This window comes from Sceloporus undulatus, chromosome 2 (genome assembly GCF_019175285.1).
Source record: "Sceloporus undulatus isolate JIND9_A2432 ecotype Alabama chromosome 2, SceUnd_v1.1, whole genome shotgun sequence".
Classification (NCBI taxonomy): Eukaryota; Metazoa; Chordata; class Lepidosauria; order Squamata; family Phrynosomatidae; genus Sceloporus; species Sceloporus undulatus.
This window is the reverse complement of record NC_056523.1, coordinates 142,023,833-142,042,014: the sequence shown is the minus strand read 5'-3', so window position 1 is coordinate 142,042,014 and position 18,182 is coordinate 142,023,833. Positions and strand designations below refer to the sequence as shown.

The 18,182-nt window shown below is 42.1% G+C and overlaps 1 protein-coding gene across 1 annotated transcript in view; it reads right to left on the bottom strand.

The window, feature by feature from the left end:
* CACNA1G (calcium voltage-gated channel subunit alpha1 G) overlaps window positions 1-18,182 on the bottom strand; it is a 539,836-nt gene that overhangs the window by 193,237 nt on the left and 328,417 nt on the right. Inside the window, 4 exon segments of the mRNA XM_042449813.1 lie at window positions 7,008-7,369; window positions 9,643-10,432; window positions 16,093-16,185; window positions 16,968-17,259. Coding sequence (XP_042305747.1) covers window positions 7,008-7,369; window positions 9,643-10,432; window positions 16,093-16,185; window positions 16,968-17,259 — 1,537 coding nt within the window.

Genomic DNA, 18,182 nt, shown 5'->3' with positions numbered 1-18,182 from the left:
ATGACACCCCTTCTGGCCAGCACCATTTGGGCTCTGTGCTGCCCGTGCATCATCATGGTGTGCCCCATGTAAACGGGCACATGCCATGATGGTACCCGGGCAGTAGACAAGGGTTCTTGGCCGTGTGGACTCCAAACCCTAGTCCATGTACAGGCTGGTGTAAACTGCTGGTCTGTACGGGGCCTTAAACTAACAAGGTTTATTTGGCATAAGGATTTGTGGACTGCAGTCCACAAAAGCCTGCGCAAGAAAAACTTGTTGGTCTTTAAGGTTCCATGGGATTCTTTGCTGTTGTTTAGAAATATGTATTATTGGGAAAATATATTGTGAAATTTGTACTGAAAAACAAATGTTTATGTGGATTAAAACACCTAATCTGCAGATGAATTGAGAAACTGCATGAAACAGATCTATGAGTAAATGCATTCAGAAATGACACAAGGAAGAAACCATGCCGTCCATTCTTGGGGATTTAATTTATAATAGACTTTACGTTTAATTTATCATTAGCCTCTCTGTTGTGCCAAGAGCTATGATGAGTGAATCTTTCAGTTTGTCTTCCTCTTTAATTTGTTGAGCTCAAATTTTGGCTTGGTTTTGGACAATTAAAAAAAAAAGCACTCACAAAAATTGTATTCATGACTGTAGGCAATTTCTAATATATGTATTTTCCCCCTAATGTATACAATTTATCCTTATATAGTACAGATCTTTGAATGTGGTTTCTAATAAGATATTCATGTTTGTGTTTACTTTCTCCTAATATAGGCATTCCTCTACAATTTTTTTGAATGGGAAAGTTATGCAAAAATGCAAATTCTGTAAATCTGGAAAATACAAATTCTGGTATGCATTTCATTTCTGTTACTGATGTGGGTGGTCCAAATTATGTGGACTGGTATGAAAATTTGGAGAGACTGAGTTACAACCACATTATCTCCTAGCAGCCTAACATCTTCTAGAACTCTACCAGAACTTACAGTTTAGGACACATTGTTGCCAATGCTCATGGCAGTTGTCATAATATCCTGTATCCTGTGATGCAAACTTCATTACTATTCAGTATTACAAGTGTGATGGCATATTACTAATGTGTTAGAGACCAAATTTTTCATCTTGGTATAACTGACAAAGCCATGGTTCTCTCAGTGTGGAATTAGCCAGGCTGTACATTTGCATTAAAGAAGCAAGAAAGCCTAATATAAAAACTAATAAAGGCAAGTGTTCTTAAGAGCCTTCATTTGTTTTTAAACAACCAAGCAATGAAGATACATTTAGCAAAGTTGATTTGTTTGCTCTTAAGTTTAGGAGAAAAGGTCACATTCACCATTTATAATAGCAGCAGAAAGACCAGAGCCATCAATTCTCAACTCTAATTCCCTATCTCATAACTGTCAGATTATGAAACTGCACACTGTAAGCCGCAGGAGTTTACTGAAAAAACATCTCCTCCTTCTCCTCTGCCACTTTAATCAGATGAATTAATAAAACAGGATTCAACATCCACTATTCATTCTGAGAGTTTGGGGGAAAACTGGGACATTACACTCTCTAAAATGATACTATTATTTTTTAAAGACAGTACTCTGAAACTCAAAGAGTACTTAACATCCTGCCTCAGACCCAGATCCTCCCTGTACAACATCCCTCTGGGCTCCTCACTTAATCATCTTTGGTCCACATTCTTAGGCACACTGGTGCTAAAGGTGCTACCTCCCCACAGAAACTTGTCCCTCCACAACACTCCCCCCCTCTGATCTTGTGGGTGAGGTCGAACATACTATCAGCCTGAGTACCATAGCCATCACTCCAATCCCCTCCATACCATTTCCCTAGTCAGTTTATTTTGTATGGAAGAATAGTAATAGTAATAGAATGGTAATAGGAAAGAGGAGGAGAGGTGCTGTGCAGGAAACAATAGCCAACTTATACAGAGATGACATTTCTGCCTGTGCTTTAAATGATCAGAAATGTAGAATGTGAACTTTACATCAAGTTTTCTAGTTTTCCCCCAGGCTCCAAAGAAATGATATTCTTGGTATTATTGTTGTAAGAATTAATGAATTTCTAAAGTAATCAGTCAATCCTTCTTTTGACTATGGAGATTTATTTTGAGTAAGATCTTCAAATGAAGGTCAAGCAGCATGTGACAGATCCAACTGGTAGGCCAAAAGAGTGCCTTTCCATTTAAGGCATTCTGAAAACAAAGGTTAATCAGCCACATTGCATTAAGGTTTCAAGAAACATGCTGGCTTGAAGGGACACATTCAGCACACCAAGTGGGCCTCAACCCTCACCATGTACCGCCACTGATGCATTAATACACCAAAATGGCAGCAGGATTAGCAATTACACCTGCAGAACTGAGTTGGCAACTACCATTCTGGCACAGAGAGCTAGCTGCAAAAATTAGAATTCAGACAACTGCACACAACAGCATCAAGTGACTGTACAAACTAAAATGGAGCTACGAAGGAAGCAAAATAAACAACTGAAAGACAGTTTGGTCTTGTATGTCATCCTTTGCCAATCTAATTTATTGGACAACAGCCAACATGCACATTGCAGTCCAACATGTCTGTAAGGCACCAGTGTCGCAATGGCTTCTTAACACATTTAAGAGGATGTTAAGTTTCAATATGTCCAGTATGGCTTGTTCCCTACCATGTCCGTCTAGGAGGAAAATTCAATGAGAAAGATAATTTAAAGGCACAAATCAATTATTAACAAAGCATAGCAGTGTAGGAGCAAGCTACAAATTATTTGTAGAGGTGTTCAACTTAGCCTCTTTTTTGTTTAATGTACAGAATGTCAGGCAGTGGGAAGGTGGATAAATAGAAGTGACAGCATCTATCTGTTTTCTGATTTTCTTATTCTTATAATATTCTTATTTCTTATCTTTGCACTTACCACAGAACTCCATCACATTTTGAGACGTGCAAAAGCTGAAGGAAAGTTGCATTCTAGGTCACACATTGGTTGGGGGCATGCAGATTATGTTGGTTCATACTAAAATGTGAACCAAATTAATTTCCCCCCCCCATCCAAATACCTAATCTTTTTTCCTCAATACTTTTTTTTCCTATTCAAATTCTCATCCTCCATCCTCAGTTGTTCCTCTCCTTCCCAATAAGAAAATGATATAGATGTGTAAGTTCTTCTGTGTGTAGGAAAAAAGGCTAGGATAGATATTGTGAGTGAGAAAATGGCTGTCATAGAAAGTTACTCCCTGCTCCAGTACCCTCACTGAAATCTTCAAGTGACTAAGGCTAATTTTCATTTAAAGGGGGGGGGGGGAGAGTCGAGATTAAGTTGCATGTTAACTCATAATGAATACTTTGCTTCTCAGATTACATATGGCAATTTAAAGGTGTAGACCAAATATATATAATTTATTTTTATTGATTAAAAATAGATATAACATACATCATGTATGTTATATGGTATGTCAAATATATTTAAAATGTATTCCCAAAAAGATAACAGTTGAACAAAGCTATTTGCCCTTGCAGCAACCACATACAGTGGTACCCCGGGATACGAATGCGCCGGGTTACGAATTTTTCGGGATACGAAAAAATCCCATAGGGATTTATTGCTTCGGCTTACGAAGGTTTCTTCGGGTTACGAAAAAACCGCGGCGCTATTTTCCGCCACCGGAGGGCAGCAGAGAGCTATTTTTCCATTAGCGCCTATGGGAATTCGGCTTACGAAGGTATTTCGGGTTACGAAATTAACCGCGGAACGAATTAATTTCGTAACCCGGGGTACCACTGTATATCACACAGGCACCTTTATTCTGAAGCTAGGACTGACTGCCACTCATAGTTCAGCATAGATTGTCTTGCTGCTTTGTAATCTGCACAATGTCTACAGAATGACATCACAAGTCCTTACTTCCCCCAAATTGTGGTTTCTAAAACCAGTGGCCACAGTCTAGAACTTTGGTGCAATAACTAGTAGACCTCACCCAGCTCACAAGATGCATCTAGGAAGCTCAGCAGGGACCTAAATTAATATTGTGATGGGAAGCCAGAGGCACATATTAGGTGATGGGCACATCACTAATGAACTTCAAAGAAAAAAAACCTGATCCTTCTCTGGACTGCTCTTCCTCAATCAAGGAGAGTCTTAGAATAAATATCGTCAAGACCCCTGAATTCGTAATGGAGATGACACCAGATTGATGCACCTCTTTGGACCCTTTCTAAACTTCAAATTCTGGAATCCTTTCCAGTGCAATGGATCAATTGAAAAACACACTTAAAACTGCAGCACTCTCTAAAAACCAAATTTAATTACTGATAATTTAAGAGTCTGAATAGGAAATAGCATAAAGTAAATGTGACACTGAGGGAGGGGAAACCCATCACATTTAACAGAACCCGGAGGAAATGATTTTGATTCATCCTTTGAAAAGGAACAGTCCTGACACAAACCTTTAGAAATCAGAGCATGCTTCACACCCCATGTGTCACTTTACAGCAATAGAATCCAGTCAGTGCCAGTATTTTTGATTTTGGTCATATTAACTTCTTCTTCCAGCAAATAAACTCTAAATAAATATCTTCCTCACAAAATGATTGACTTGAGTGAAGTTAGTTTTAAGTAGAGGAAGATACCATCATCCAAATTGCATGGCAAAGACTGTTATTTAAAAAGAGAAAAAGAAAAGAAAAACCAAAGCATGCAATTACAGTACTCATTTTATGGTACAGTTTGCATATTTCATGATATGTTGTTTGCAAGGTAGCTATTACAAAATCAAATATAAATGATTGATTAACATAAGCAAATAGTCTTGAGGCATGTGGAGGATTAATGGAAATCTGCTACTATTTGAATGTAGCATTCAAAAGAATGCAACAATTCCTAAACATGACTTCATACACTGCTAGAGGTGACTGGTATCTTCTAAAGCCCTTATCAGATGAGTCTGGAACTGGGGCTCTTCAGCACTGGGCGGTTCGAAACGTTATTTCCGCACAATACCATCATACTTGGAGCCCCTCCGAATTGGCAGGATTCAAATTGGCCAATACGCATTCGCGCGAAGTGCATTCAGTGCAGAATGTTTAGCCACACCGGTGCTCAACATGAGGATGTGCCGATTCGTATCGGCCGCCTCGCACATGCCAGTGGTGCCCTGCATGGGTTCGACCTTAAACGCTTCCGGGGGGAAAGGGGAGGTCACGTCATGACAGCCCGGTAAACAGCTGGAGAGCCAGCTCATGCACATTAACAATCCGATACAGGTGCCCTCTCTACATTCCTCTCTGTTTCCTCTCTACATTCCTGCTTGGTTTTAACGTTAACAGTACCTTCCTTGCAACAAATTAGCAATGCCCGGTTCTACGGGTGTGTGTTGTGGAGTGTGTGAATATGTATTCTGGGGGGGGACCAGTTCCAGCGGCTGTCAAAGAGGCTGGATGGCCATCTAAGTAAATGGGGATGCTTTTTTCCTCCTCTCCTCCCGGCTTGGGAGCCAGCATAAGCTGCATCCCAAGAAGGGAACAGGCGCGGGGCCGCTAGAATCGCGGCGATCGCCGCCGTTCCAGCGGGCCCCGCGCCTCTTCCCTTCTTGGGATGCAGCTTATGCTGGCTCCCAAGCCGGAGGAGGAGGAGGAGGCTGTCGGAACCATGATTCCAGCGGCTCCCCGCGCCTCTTCCCTTCTTGGAGCAGCTTATGCTGGCTCCCAAGCCGGGAGGAGGAGGAGGAGGAGGCCGCTGGAACCGCCCCCCCCTTCCCTGGACCGGCAAGAGGAAACCCACCGGAAGTTAAAATTGGAATCTGGGGGTCTTGCGATGGAATTCAGGACTGGGTGGTCACACCAGAGCCATTCGCACTGAGATCGAACAGAGCCCCAATCCAGTATATTGCAATCCCCTTATCAGCGCACTGGCCAACACGCTCCAAAAAGAGGAGCCAGTAACGCATTCAGTTCGGCAGCTCGCGCATTCACGTGAGTTCGGATTGTGCTATTCGAATGCTGGGATGATGGGTATTGTGCGAAATAACGTGAATTCGAACCGCCCAGTGCTGAAGAGCCCCAGTTCCAGACTCATCTGATAATGGCCTAAGTCTGTAAGGCTGTGAATTCGCTCTGGGCTTTGTTTGAATTTTAAAGGAACTAACCTGAGTGCTCAAGCTATTTGGCAGAATAGTGTTGAGTATCCCAGATAGCTCTTGTAAAGTCCAAACAAAAACTCAGAATGTTTCACTGGCCCACCAACCATGTCCTCAGCTGCCCTTTCCTCCAGGTAATTAGTTTTAGATAATTTAGTATTTACATATTTATAAATACACCCACATCAGCTGAGACTTATGCACTAAGACTTATGCACCCAGCAAATAGGCCTTGGTAAAAACATTTTGCTGCCTTAGACAAATGAAAACATGGCTCTTCCTACAGACAGACAACACTGATCATGATCTGTGTCTCCTTCTGCATTCACAAGCAGCAGGCTAGATGAGGGGGTGCGGTGGGGGGAGGGCATACAACATACCTAACTTGATTTTCCAACATCTCGTCACAGCTTGCTCACAGCTCTATCCACCTACTGCCTCCTAGCATCCACTACCACAGTCAGGCACACCTCTCACTAACATATGAAGAACTGATTGCAAAAGTTACCAAGCCATTCTGAGAAGTGTTATAAACTTTTTACCCACGTTCACCTCTTCTTGTCTTATCCCGCTCCAATCTAACAAGATTAACTGAATTGTATTCACCAATGCAGACCTTCACACTAGCCGGCATGCAAAGACATCCCTCAGGATCTGCCAGCTTTGTTGACCTTGCCACCCTCTGCAGGCTCATTTAACAGAATGACAGAACAAACATAGCTAAGCAGAGTAAGGCATAAAGGAAGGCGTCAGCATTAATCAGGGTTGTATGGTATGAAATCCCATTCAAGGGGCTAAGAGCCAAACCAAGAGGGAACTGATGAGGCCAGTAACTGGGGCTCACCTATTGTAGGTGATGTACAGATGAAGTTCTGCTTACCTGCTCATGATACTCAATCCCCATGCTGAGGGTATTGATCAGGATAGCTATCATGATCCCACGACCAAAGTACTTGCTATCAACAATTTTTCGAAATGTCTCACAAACCACTTTCCAGAAGGCCAAAAGCTTTAAAGCATTTCTTCCCCGGGCTTTCCAACGCTGAGGGTCCCTCTGATCACTGTAGTGAGCATCCTGGGTGAATTCATAAACTCCATCACTGTCTGAATCGCCTGTCTCATAGTCTGTCTGCTCTGGTTTGTTGGCCAAGGTCTTCATGCAGTACGGACAACTATCTGGGTTGCAAGTATTGTCAGGTTTCCCACATTGGCTGGAAATTTTGCAGGAACCTTGGCAAGGACCTGAAATGAGACCAAACATCCCCCTTTCAGTTCAGCAGAATTCATTTCCTGGCATTCCTTTTCAGGACCAGCTGAACCACCTGAATAGGGCAGGATCCAATTGTAAGAATTTTCACAGAAAATCTCAGTAATTCTGTATCAGAAATATCTGCCCTTCCTTTCTTTTTCCTTTTCTGAGTATTGACCTCAGACCAATCAGAAAATTGTCCATACATGTATTGTCTACCTTGATTAGATCAGATATGAACCTGAACTAATTTCCAAACGTATGCTCCAATATCTTGGGAATCTCTTCATTCTAACAGCAACTTCTCCCGAAGGAAAACATTACATGGACATTGCTTATTACTGTACCTTGACGTATTTTTTGTATAAGTACATATTTTTTGTACAAAGTTTTTTGTATAAATAAATTGCAAAAGAAGATTGTAGAATGCCAAAATGCATCACAATATGTGCAAAACCTCTCCTAATCTTGCCCAGCAGGCAGAAAATTATTGCATGCAGGAACAAAATGAATGAAGGCTTACATCCATTCTCTCAAATAAATGTGCATAAAAATTACAAACAAAAGATATCAGCTTCCTACAAGGTTATAGCTGAATGTCCAGCCCTTCACAGGTTTTACTTTGTTAATGAAAACTAGCCCAAGATCCCAGTGAATGCCAGTGAAGCAAGAAGACCTGCCAGCCTAATAATGCTGGATTGCCACATCTGGCTTTGTGCAAGTGACAATTGCCAATGGGCCTCCTGCTTTTCCTTACACAGAGAGGTCTAGGATGCTTTTGCACAGTGATGAAGACTCAAGTCGATTGACTTCAACTCAAGTTGTTTCAGTGACATGACTTGGACTCAACCTGGCAATAAATGATGCACCGACTTAACTGAACTCACAGCTAGTATATTTTTAGCTACCAATTTGCGGGCATCATTCACTTCCAACAGCAGGCAAGACCCTTCACCAGAGTGCAGGACACATTTCTTGGCAGGGAACAGCAAATGCATTAGGCAATGGGCTTGAGGCAGAAGGATCCTTCTAAAGTTTTTCAAAAGCTTTAGAAGGCTCCTCTGAGGTGCAGTGGAGACAGGCTGCCAAGCAGACCTGAACCCATCACTTAATACGCTTGCTGCTCATCTCCAAGAACTGTGCCCTGAATCCTTTTCTTCTGTTAAAAATTGGATCCCAGACTTGAGACTTGACTTGAAAATATCTTACAAGGACTTGAGATTTTATTTGAGACTTATAGGTGAAACAAATGGACCCTTTGTGGCAGCTTCCCAGTGGCTTAGGGCATGTCATTTAGATGATGCATGCCCCCAAGCTGGCACAAAGCTGCGGTGAAGCCGCCCACCCAACCATACGAGGGGAATCTTTGCAGAACTCCAGAGGTGCAGTGTTTAGATGCCGAAGGAGCATCACAAAGCCACAGCGGTACTGGAAAAGCCAGCATTTTGCCAGTGCAAAAAGAAGCATTTTTTGCTGCTTCTTTTTGCGCCAGTAAACAGCTGGGTTGGAGTCATGACGGGTGGTTGCCATGACCCCAACCCAGTGCTCAAAGGAGCGGCATCAAGCCACCCCTCTGAGCCGGTCTGTTTCAGCTCTTAGAATATGGAAGTAACACTTCTAAACACAAGCAGAAATGTCTGAGTCTGGAATGCTTCATTCATGTCAGTTTCCTATTAATATGAAGGATTTCAGCAGTTTAAGGGGGTCACTGTTTGTTACCAATATGAATAGACTTGCTGTGTGCCTTCAAGATATTTCTGACTTATAGCAAGCTTAAGGGTTTTCTTGGCAAAATTTGGTCAGAAGCCTTTGCTGAGAGAATGCTACTTGTCGAAGGTCACCCAATGGGTTTCCATAGCAAAACAGGGATTCAAACTCTGGCCTCCAGAGTCATAGTCCAATGCTCAAACCACTACATCAAGCTAACTTACTATTCACTTTTTCAAGCTTTTTCACTTCCTCAGTTTCCCAAAAGTAATTTTTTATAACTTCACTAGCACCAAAAATCACAACAAAAAACAATGCAACCTAAAATTAATAAGTAACTGATGAATCAGTTTCTTTTGCTCCTGTATGATGAATGGGTGATTTCATCATAGTTCTGAAAGGAGGACAAACTTAATAATTCAGCTTTCACTTTACTTGAGTGCCACATTCCATCAATGGTTGTCCAGAGTGAACAGAAAAGTGGGAATAGGGAGGATCAACAGATTTCTCATCCACCACAAAGGCTATTCAATATCTGCTAGCCAACTTTAACACTTACCAGTGCTCTGAGTCTCCAGTAGTTTCTGCATTGGGCTGTAAGGTCCTGGAGGGATGTTAAGGTTCATCAGTGTGCTAGCCCCAGGGTTCAGTGTGGGCTCTCCTAAACCTTTCAGCAGCTCATGGGAGGTACCTGGATGTACTGTAGGGTAGACTTTGCTGCCAACTACAGTCCTGGGAAGCACCTCTGGTCCAGGCAGGCTGAGACCAGGCTGAGGGAGAGATGATCTGCAGTGAATTGGCTCAAAATGACAGTCAGCATGGTAGATGCTGTGAACAGATTCAGTATTGCTGGAAGCAACATGAGGATTGGCTGTGGGAGGAAGCATCAGCCTGTTGGCACCATTGTGAAGTGAACTGGTTTCAACATCACTGATTTCAGGACTGGCACATGGAGCTTGTAGGCTTCCATTGCCCAGGTGATAGTGATGGTGGTGATGGTGGTGATGGTGAATGAGATGGTGGACTGATGATCTTTTCCGTGGTCGATGCTTGCACGGTTGTCTCTCCGCACTACTCCTGCTGCCTGGGCTAGAAAGCAACCCCATCTTCACCCCTGTTGTTCGGTAAACTTCCACCAGTTGTTTGCTGGCCTTTCGAAGGATGTAGACAAGATATTTGAGGAGCTCATCATAGCAACTTCCTGGCTCTGAAAAACTGGCCAAAGTGCTTGCATTGGAGAGGTAGCGGATTCGCTGCTCCTTCATCAGTTGACTCTCACGCTGCTTGGTCTCTGAGAACTGAGTTGCAATGACAACTAAGCAGAGGTTTATCATAAAGAAAGAGCCCACCTAAAAGAGGAAGAGGAGAGCAATTAGCTTGATCCCCAAGCAAGAAACATGGAAAACACATACTGGAGGGAGTGAAACAAACAGGCATAAATAAAAATTTCATCACATAGTGAAAGAGAAATAATCCTGCCACAAACACCTGACTTATAGCAAAGCTAAGGCGAGCCTACTTGCCCAAGGTCATCCAGAGGGTTTCCATGGCTGACCGGGGAACCAAACCCTGGTCTCCAGAGTCACAGTCCAATGCTCAAGATACACCATGCTGGTTCTCACTGGTGGAAGACTGCCTGAGAATTCTCTCTATCCAGTGGGCCCACAGTAGCCACTGAGATTTGGTTCCAGGATCAAAATCTGTGGATGTTCAAGTCCCATTAAATGTAATGGCTTAGTAAAATTGTGTCATTTATATAAAATGGCAAAATCAAGGTTTGTTTTTTGGAATATATGTTTTAAAAAAATATTTTCAAGTTGTGGATGGTTGAATCTGTAGATAAAGAATCCATGGATATGGAGGTCCAACTGTATTATTTTGAATTCCATTACTGAACAAAGATGAGACAAAGCTGTAGGGTTCAGTCCAGACTAACCCTATGACAGTTTAGGAATGAAGACATAAATCAATTCACTAATATGCTTGACACCAATTGCAAAGAAGAAAGTTCTAATCTTTTCAATTTCAACTCCTGAAATATGGCTATGACCATGCTGTTTGGGACATTCTGGGAGTAGAAAACATAGCTTTTCTAAAGTTTGTGTTACAGACATCTCTACTCAGAAGTAAGTACCACTGGATTCAGTGGGGCTTATTCCCATGGGACAGTGGTATCAAACTGCAGTCTTTTGCAAATTGGTTTCCAAGGAAATTAAGAGACTTTGTGACTGTTTTGTTCCATTTCATTCAGTGGGACCAGGTTTGACAACCTTAATCTCTATCTAAAACATAATGAATATATAAGTAATTGTAGACAGCAGATATTAAGTTTTTCATTTTATTTTTGAACACTGAGAACAGCATTCACATGTTCACAACTTTCCATAGCAGGCAAGGTCAAAGATGCAGATCCCATTCATCTGAATCTATTCAGTCACGTCCTCCTCACACTTTTATATGTGAAACCACATCCCCAAACTTAAATTCAGTGTGGGGATGGTTTGTGTGTGTATACGGGTGGGGGGAAAGCACAGCCAGGGAAGGAAGGAAGGGTGTATTTTGTTGCAGTTTTGTGCCTTCAGGTCAACTTTGACTTATGGTGACCCTATCCTAGTGTTTTCCTGGCTGATTTATTCAGAGGAGGTTTGCCTTTCCCTTCCTGTGGACTGAAAGTTTGACTCGTCTAAGGTCTGCAGTGGGTTTCCATGACTGAACAAATATTTGAATCCTGATCCCCCAGAGTTCTGGCACTTACACCACACAGGCTCCTAAGGAAGGATGAACCCATCTCAGATGACTCCATCATGCTATGATTTGGTATGCAGTGGTGGTGGGGAGACTCTCATTGGGTCTGCTGGAAGACTTTTGAGACTGATATGCCATATGGGTGGTGTTTCTGAGAGAGAGGCTGCAGCATCTGGGAACCCTTTCCTCCCAAGCTGAATGCATTCCTACAATCACCTTGGTAGTGCAAAATAAACCCTTCAAAAAAGAAGAAGAAAAAGAAAGGAAAGGGAAAAAAAAGAAAGGTAGAAGCTTTCCCTTGCCTACAAGAAAAGTACATGGCCGACTTGAATCTGGAAAACTCATGAGCAGAACATCACAACAATGCTGCTCAAAGATTTGGGAGGGGGCTAGGGCTTAGTAAAAGTGCCCCTGTCACCTCGCTACTGTCATCACTGACCACTTGTCCCCACTGTCAGGGCCCAGAAGGGGAGGTGCAAGGAGGTGTCTGCTCCTCCTTTTTGTTATTGTCCCTCTTAGCAACAGTGGAAGGAAGGCAAGCAGGCAGTGACAACAGAGAGGAGCACATGGTTAGAAAATCTAGAGGCCAACAGCTATGCTCCTGCTGGTGTGTGGGCCTTGACAGATGCCTGACAATGCAAACTTCTACTGCTGCCCTTTCTCAAGGTAAAAGCCCCCCCCCTTGCAGCCAGGGGTATACTGATATTCTCAGACCTTAGAAATTGTTTGTCGTTGTTGTGTGTCTTCAAGTTATTTTCAACTTATAGCGACCCTAAGGCAAACCTATTATCATGAGGTTTCATTGGTAAGCTTCTTCAGAGGGGGTTTGCCACAGCCATCTTCTGAAGCTGAAAGAGTGTGACTTGCCCAAGGTCACCCAGGGGGATTTGAACCCAGGTCTCCCAGTGTCCTAGTCCGGCGCTCAAATGACTGCCACATGCTGGCTCTCTAGACCTCAGAAAGCCACTCGGGAAATGCATGAGCCATCCAAAAGTTTTGCTACAGGAACTGGCTCATAACTAATGCTGCTTTCATACCATTTGGAAGATAGCTTTGAGAGAGAGGCACTCTCCTCTGTTGTTTGTTGTTGATGTGTGCCTTCAAGTCACTTCCAACATATGGTGACCCTATGATGACCCTGTCATGGGGTTTTCTTGGCAAAAGTTGTTCAGAGGAGGTTTGCCATTTCCTTCTCCTGAGGCTGAGTGCATATGAGAAGGGATGAGCATGGCCTTCTGCGCCCCCCAGCCCCCCCCCCCCGCATCAGGTGACACTAGGGCTGGCAATGCCATTGCCAGGTTGAACAGGGATTTTCTTTTATTTAAAGAAGTTTCTCTAATTTTTGCTTCTTGGGAGTCAGTGTTTGTAATTATCACAATTCAGAAGCATTATTGTGTTTTTGGGTTGTTTTGTTTTTTAAATTCATGCTTGTTCACTTGAAACCATTTCATGACAGATTTTTCCCTTGCAGAAAGGTTGACAGCTTTTGTGCACAGATCTTTTCCTTTGTTAACTGCAATTGTGGAGATGTTGCTACTCAACAAAAGCAGCTGTTTGCAGCCAAAGATCTGATAATTTATTCTGAAACAGACTTTTCATTAGACTGCATTTTCAGTAGATCACGATCATTATTCAGTCTGAATGTTTTGAAAAGAAGCCAATAACTAGGCCTTTTCTCTTGGCTACCTTAAACCAACAGATACACTATCCATTCATGCTATCTCAGTGGTAAGAAGATGCTGATTCATCTTCCTTGGCATTGCTTTCTCTCTGGATGCCCTTAGCAGGAAACTGTAGAGCTGAACGATGTGCCATTGAGAAGGGAAAGAAAGGTGCAGATTTAACATACTTATGAAACAGCTGATTGATTTGCTTAAATGAGAACATATCAGGTAGCTGCCACCCAAGCATATAGCTTAGATTTACTCAATGTAAGGCCTGGCCTCAGTTATTCACACTTTGAGATACCACTTTGAGATTGTCTTGAATAAGGTAAGCAGTAGAAGCTGTTGGCTCCTATCTCAGTGGAGAAGTGAGTTTTCTTTGGGTCTTGGTCAAATTTTAACTGAGCAATTCAAAGTGTATTGCATCCAGTTTTGAAAATTTAGTCAGCACCTTGGATAGCTCCTTTAACATTAAGAGCTAGCTTTGATGGATAGCTGTGTATACATTAAATGTATCCTCATTCTCCTCCAGCTCAGATAACTTCTGAGTTACAGGGAGCCCAATGCTATGGGGTGGAGTGGGGTATCAGTAAAACTTCCCATTTCTCATGTGCTGCTTCTACTCTCTCCTGCCCCCAGACCACAAGCAAATAAGTGTACAGTGGTACCCCGGGTTACGAATTTAATTCGTTCCGCGGCGCCGTTCGTAACCCGAAAGATTTCGCAACCCGAAAAAAAGGCTTTCCGCTAGCGCTGGAAAGCCGCGGCTTTTAAATTTCATGCCAAAAAGCGCCGAAACACACCGAAAAATTTTTCGTAACCCGAAAAATCTTTCGTTACCCGGAACAGTTTTTTCCAAGCTAACTTTTTCGTACCCCGGAAATTTCGTAACGCGATCAATTCGTATCCCGGGGTACCACTGTACTTTGTTTCCTTTTCTTTCTCAAAGGCTTCCTAAATCTCCATCGATGGCTAAGATGCTGGGGACTATTGAGCATGTGCCCGAGTTGCACAAGCTCAGAACATTCCTTCACTGATGCAGGGAAACACAGAAGGAATGGTTATAAAGGGATGGATATGTTTAGGTCTCCTCTGCCACTGCCAGACCAGCACCAGGACCAGTGAATCTATTTTATGAAGTGTTGGGCAGGAAGAGCTGCTGAGACAATTGCAGCCATTCCTGACTAACCTTAAAATATAATAAAAGTTAACTGTTCCAGAATTGTTCTGTTCTGTATGACAGAGCACAAAACAGCAGCAGGAGGAAGCATTCACAGCAGAGAGCCAAGGGAGGGTGTGTATATGAGAGAGGTGAGAATGCAAGTGTGTGTGTGTGTGTGAGAGAGAGAGATAGATAGATAGAGAGAGAGAGAGAGAGAGAGAGAGAGAGAATGCTTTGTGAAGGTGTGTGTTGGGCTACTGCCAGACTACAAAATGAATGCACTTTGACAGCGCTTTAACTGTCATGGCTCCATTCTATAGAATCCTGGGATTGTCGTTTGTTGTGACATTTAGTGGGTTTTAAAAAAAAATTACATACACTGTAAGGAAATTGTAAAGATTGCCGAAGGCCACAGCAAAACTGTCTCTTGTCAATAGGCTTTCTTTAACATAAAAGCCAAAAAGAGACCAGACTAGCTTCCTTTTGTTACTGTAGGTCAAACTTCAAACTCATCCAATATTTTTCCCTCAGAGAGCTGATAGTTGCAAGCTCATGTTTGTTGATGTTGTTTTAAAAAGAGAACAGCCAATATTAATCCCATGACAAATTTGAGATAGGATGGTGATGGAGAAGTTGCCTTCACTATCTCCATCTGTGACTAAAATAAAACCATCAGTTCCAAACTCACATGTGGCTGTATCATATCATTGTTAGGAGTACTTTCAGAACACACCCTTTTGCTAGCAGGCTGTATACTCTCTTGGGTTCTATTTAAAGCTAAGGTGGACAAAGTACACCCTTGAGTTGCATGTGAACCCCAAGGCCATCTTTGATGTACCCTAAGGATCTGCATACCTCCCTCCCATTTTAAGGTCCATTTCCTCACCATTATCAAATGCTATGAGCCATTTTGTCACATTTTGGAATCATGGAGGTCATATTTTAAAGACTTGGACAAGTCCCCCACCCCACCCCACCCAAAACTGAAAACAAGCCTCATCAAGATTCTGCATTGGGTGTGGGGGGCAGAATCCATAAACACTGTAAGTCACCTTTAATTCTGGGTTGGGAGAAAGGTGGAATATAAGTAGAATAGAATAGAATAGAATAGACGGAACCTCTCCACTGAAGTGTAGTAAAATAGCCAAAAGTGCACCTTGGAGCCTTTAGGGAAGTTATTAGTTATATTTGAGAGGAAAAGATATTAGATGCATTTTTTAAAAATAAAAATGGAATGGGGTGATGATGCAGCTCTTTTGGGTCCCTTGCAGGGGCTAATCCCCCCCCCCCAACATCTAGCAGTTGTCCATCCAAATTTAAAGCATACCGTCTGATTCATTTTCTTTCCACACAAACACACACACCCTAACACAATTTTCCTTCTTGCTGGCATCTGTTCATGTCCTTGTTTGCTACAAAGACAGGAGCATTAACTCACAATGATCAGGAGAATGAAATAGATGAAGTTGTAGAAGGAATGGGCATCCATGACGAAGTACATTATATCTACCCAGCCCTCAAGAGTGATGACCTGTGTTAAAGAAGAAAGAAAATGGAGTTATTGTTTAGGTTCTCTTGGTGGAGGCAAGCCTATCTGGTATATCAAGGATAAGAAACAAGCCTATCTAGAAGTTACAAAACACCTGCTAGAGAAACCCAGAAAGACACAGCAGTTGGCAGAATTTCATTTTATTTTGAATTAAAGGTAAGAAGAGAAGAAACAAAAAAACAACAACAGCACCAACAACAACAACAAAAGAAGAGCACGGAGCAATCAAATAAATTTACTAAAGAAACTCACCAATAGTCATTCTTACTCTAATTTGATTGCATCTCTGGAACAGTTAGTATATAACAGTTTAGTGACAAGCTCAATATTTAATTTAAAAATTTGACATATAAGATCTATTGCATATATCAGGTATGTGTTTGTGTGTGTGTGGATAAAGTCAGAAAAAGTTGGCCTATGTCCTTGAACTGGAAGAAGATCTACCAATTTTATTATTCTTCTGAGTCATCTCTTACATCTATTCATATAAAGGATAAGAAATAAGAAATAGATGGAGAGATACTCAAGAATCAAGGGTGGGTGAAAAGCAAGCAAGCGAACATTAGTCTGTACTAGTATATCCTATACTTATAGAGTCATAAGAAAAAATAGCAAGCAATTGGTGATCTAAACTAATACATTTGTTTTCTTCTTATATCAAAGGGAAAATATTTAGAAAAAAGATTAAAAATTGCCACTTTTCATCATTACTGATGAACAGCCTATTGACAGAATACGTTTGGAATTTAAGTCACAATGTTCACCTGAAATATTGCAATCCATGCATAACCAATGTTATCAAAATTGATTGCTCCTTTGAAAGGATTGTGTTCCCCAGCAGAACAGTTTGTGTAATATTGATTCCAGTTGACACAAGAGGTGTTAGTGGTGTCATTGTAGGAGTAATAGTCCAGGGTGCACTCCAGGCCTTCCTCCCTCTGTGTCGGGATGCTGCGGCAGGAGCGCATGCCGTTCTCCCTCGGCTGAGAGCAGATGAAAGGGCTTTCATCTTCATTCTCCGTCTGGTAGTAGGATTCCAGATCTACTGAGTAAGGGCTTAAAGAAAACAGACGCATAGCAGGTTACACAAGAATGGCATGTTGGAAGTGTAGGAAACAATCAAGGCCCATTAGTCACCCTACATTACAGTACAATGTAATGATACACCAACTGCGACCCTACCTGGGCCAAAGGGACCTTGAAACGGTGGTACATGCTCTGGTAACCTCTCGCTTGGATTTCTGTAATGTGCTCTACATGGGGCAACCCTTGTACCAAGCCCAGAAGCTTCAGTTAGTACAAAATATGGCAACCAGATTGGTCACCGGTGCGTCCAGGTTTGACCATATAACACTTATTCTGAAAGATCTGCACTGGCTGCCTATTCGCTTCCGAGCGCAATACAAGGTGTTGTTTATTACCTATAAAGCCCTACATGGCTTGGGCCATAGTTACTTGAGGGACCGCATCCCCCCATATAATCCGCCCCGCACACTCAGAACAACCGGGAAGAACTTGTTGGAAATTCCACCTTCTAAATATGTTATTACTTCCCAGATGGCCTTCTCAGTAGTGGCCCCACAAATCTGGAATAGTCTTCCCGACGAGCTCCATCTTATCACCCCCCTGGAAACATTTAGAAAGAGGCTTAAAACTTTCCTCTTCTGTCAAGCCTTCCCCCCTGGAAAATAAAGTCGTGTACTCTGATCCCATTGACTCTCTACCTCACCCTATTGATTGATTGAATGATTGTTTTTAGATTGTATATTGTATTTAGTGCTCTTGGTTTTATCTATTTTATGATGTGTTTTGTAATTGGTTTTAAACTCTATGTATACCGCTTTGATCTTTTTGAAAAGCGTATATAAATTTATTATTATTATTATTATTATTATTATTATTATTATTACAAAAGACTGGGGACACACTACCAGTGATGTTTAGCAGACAGCAGACTAAAAGCAAAAAGAGGAAAGTAC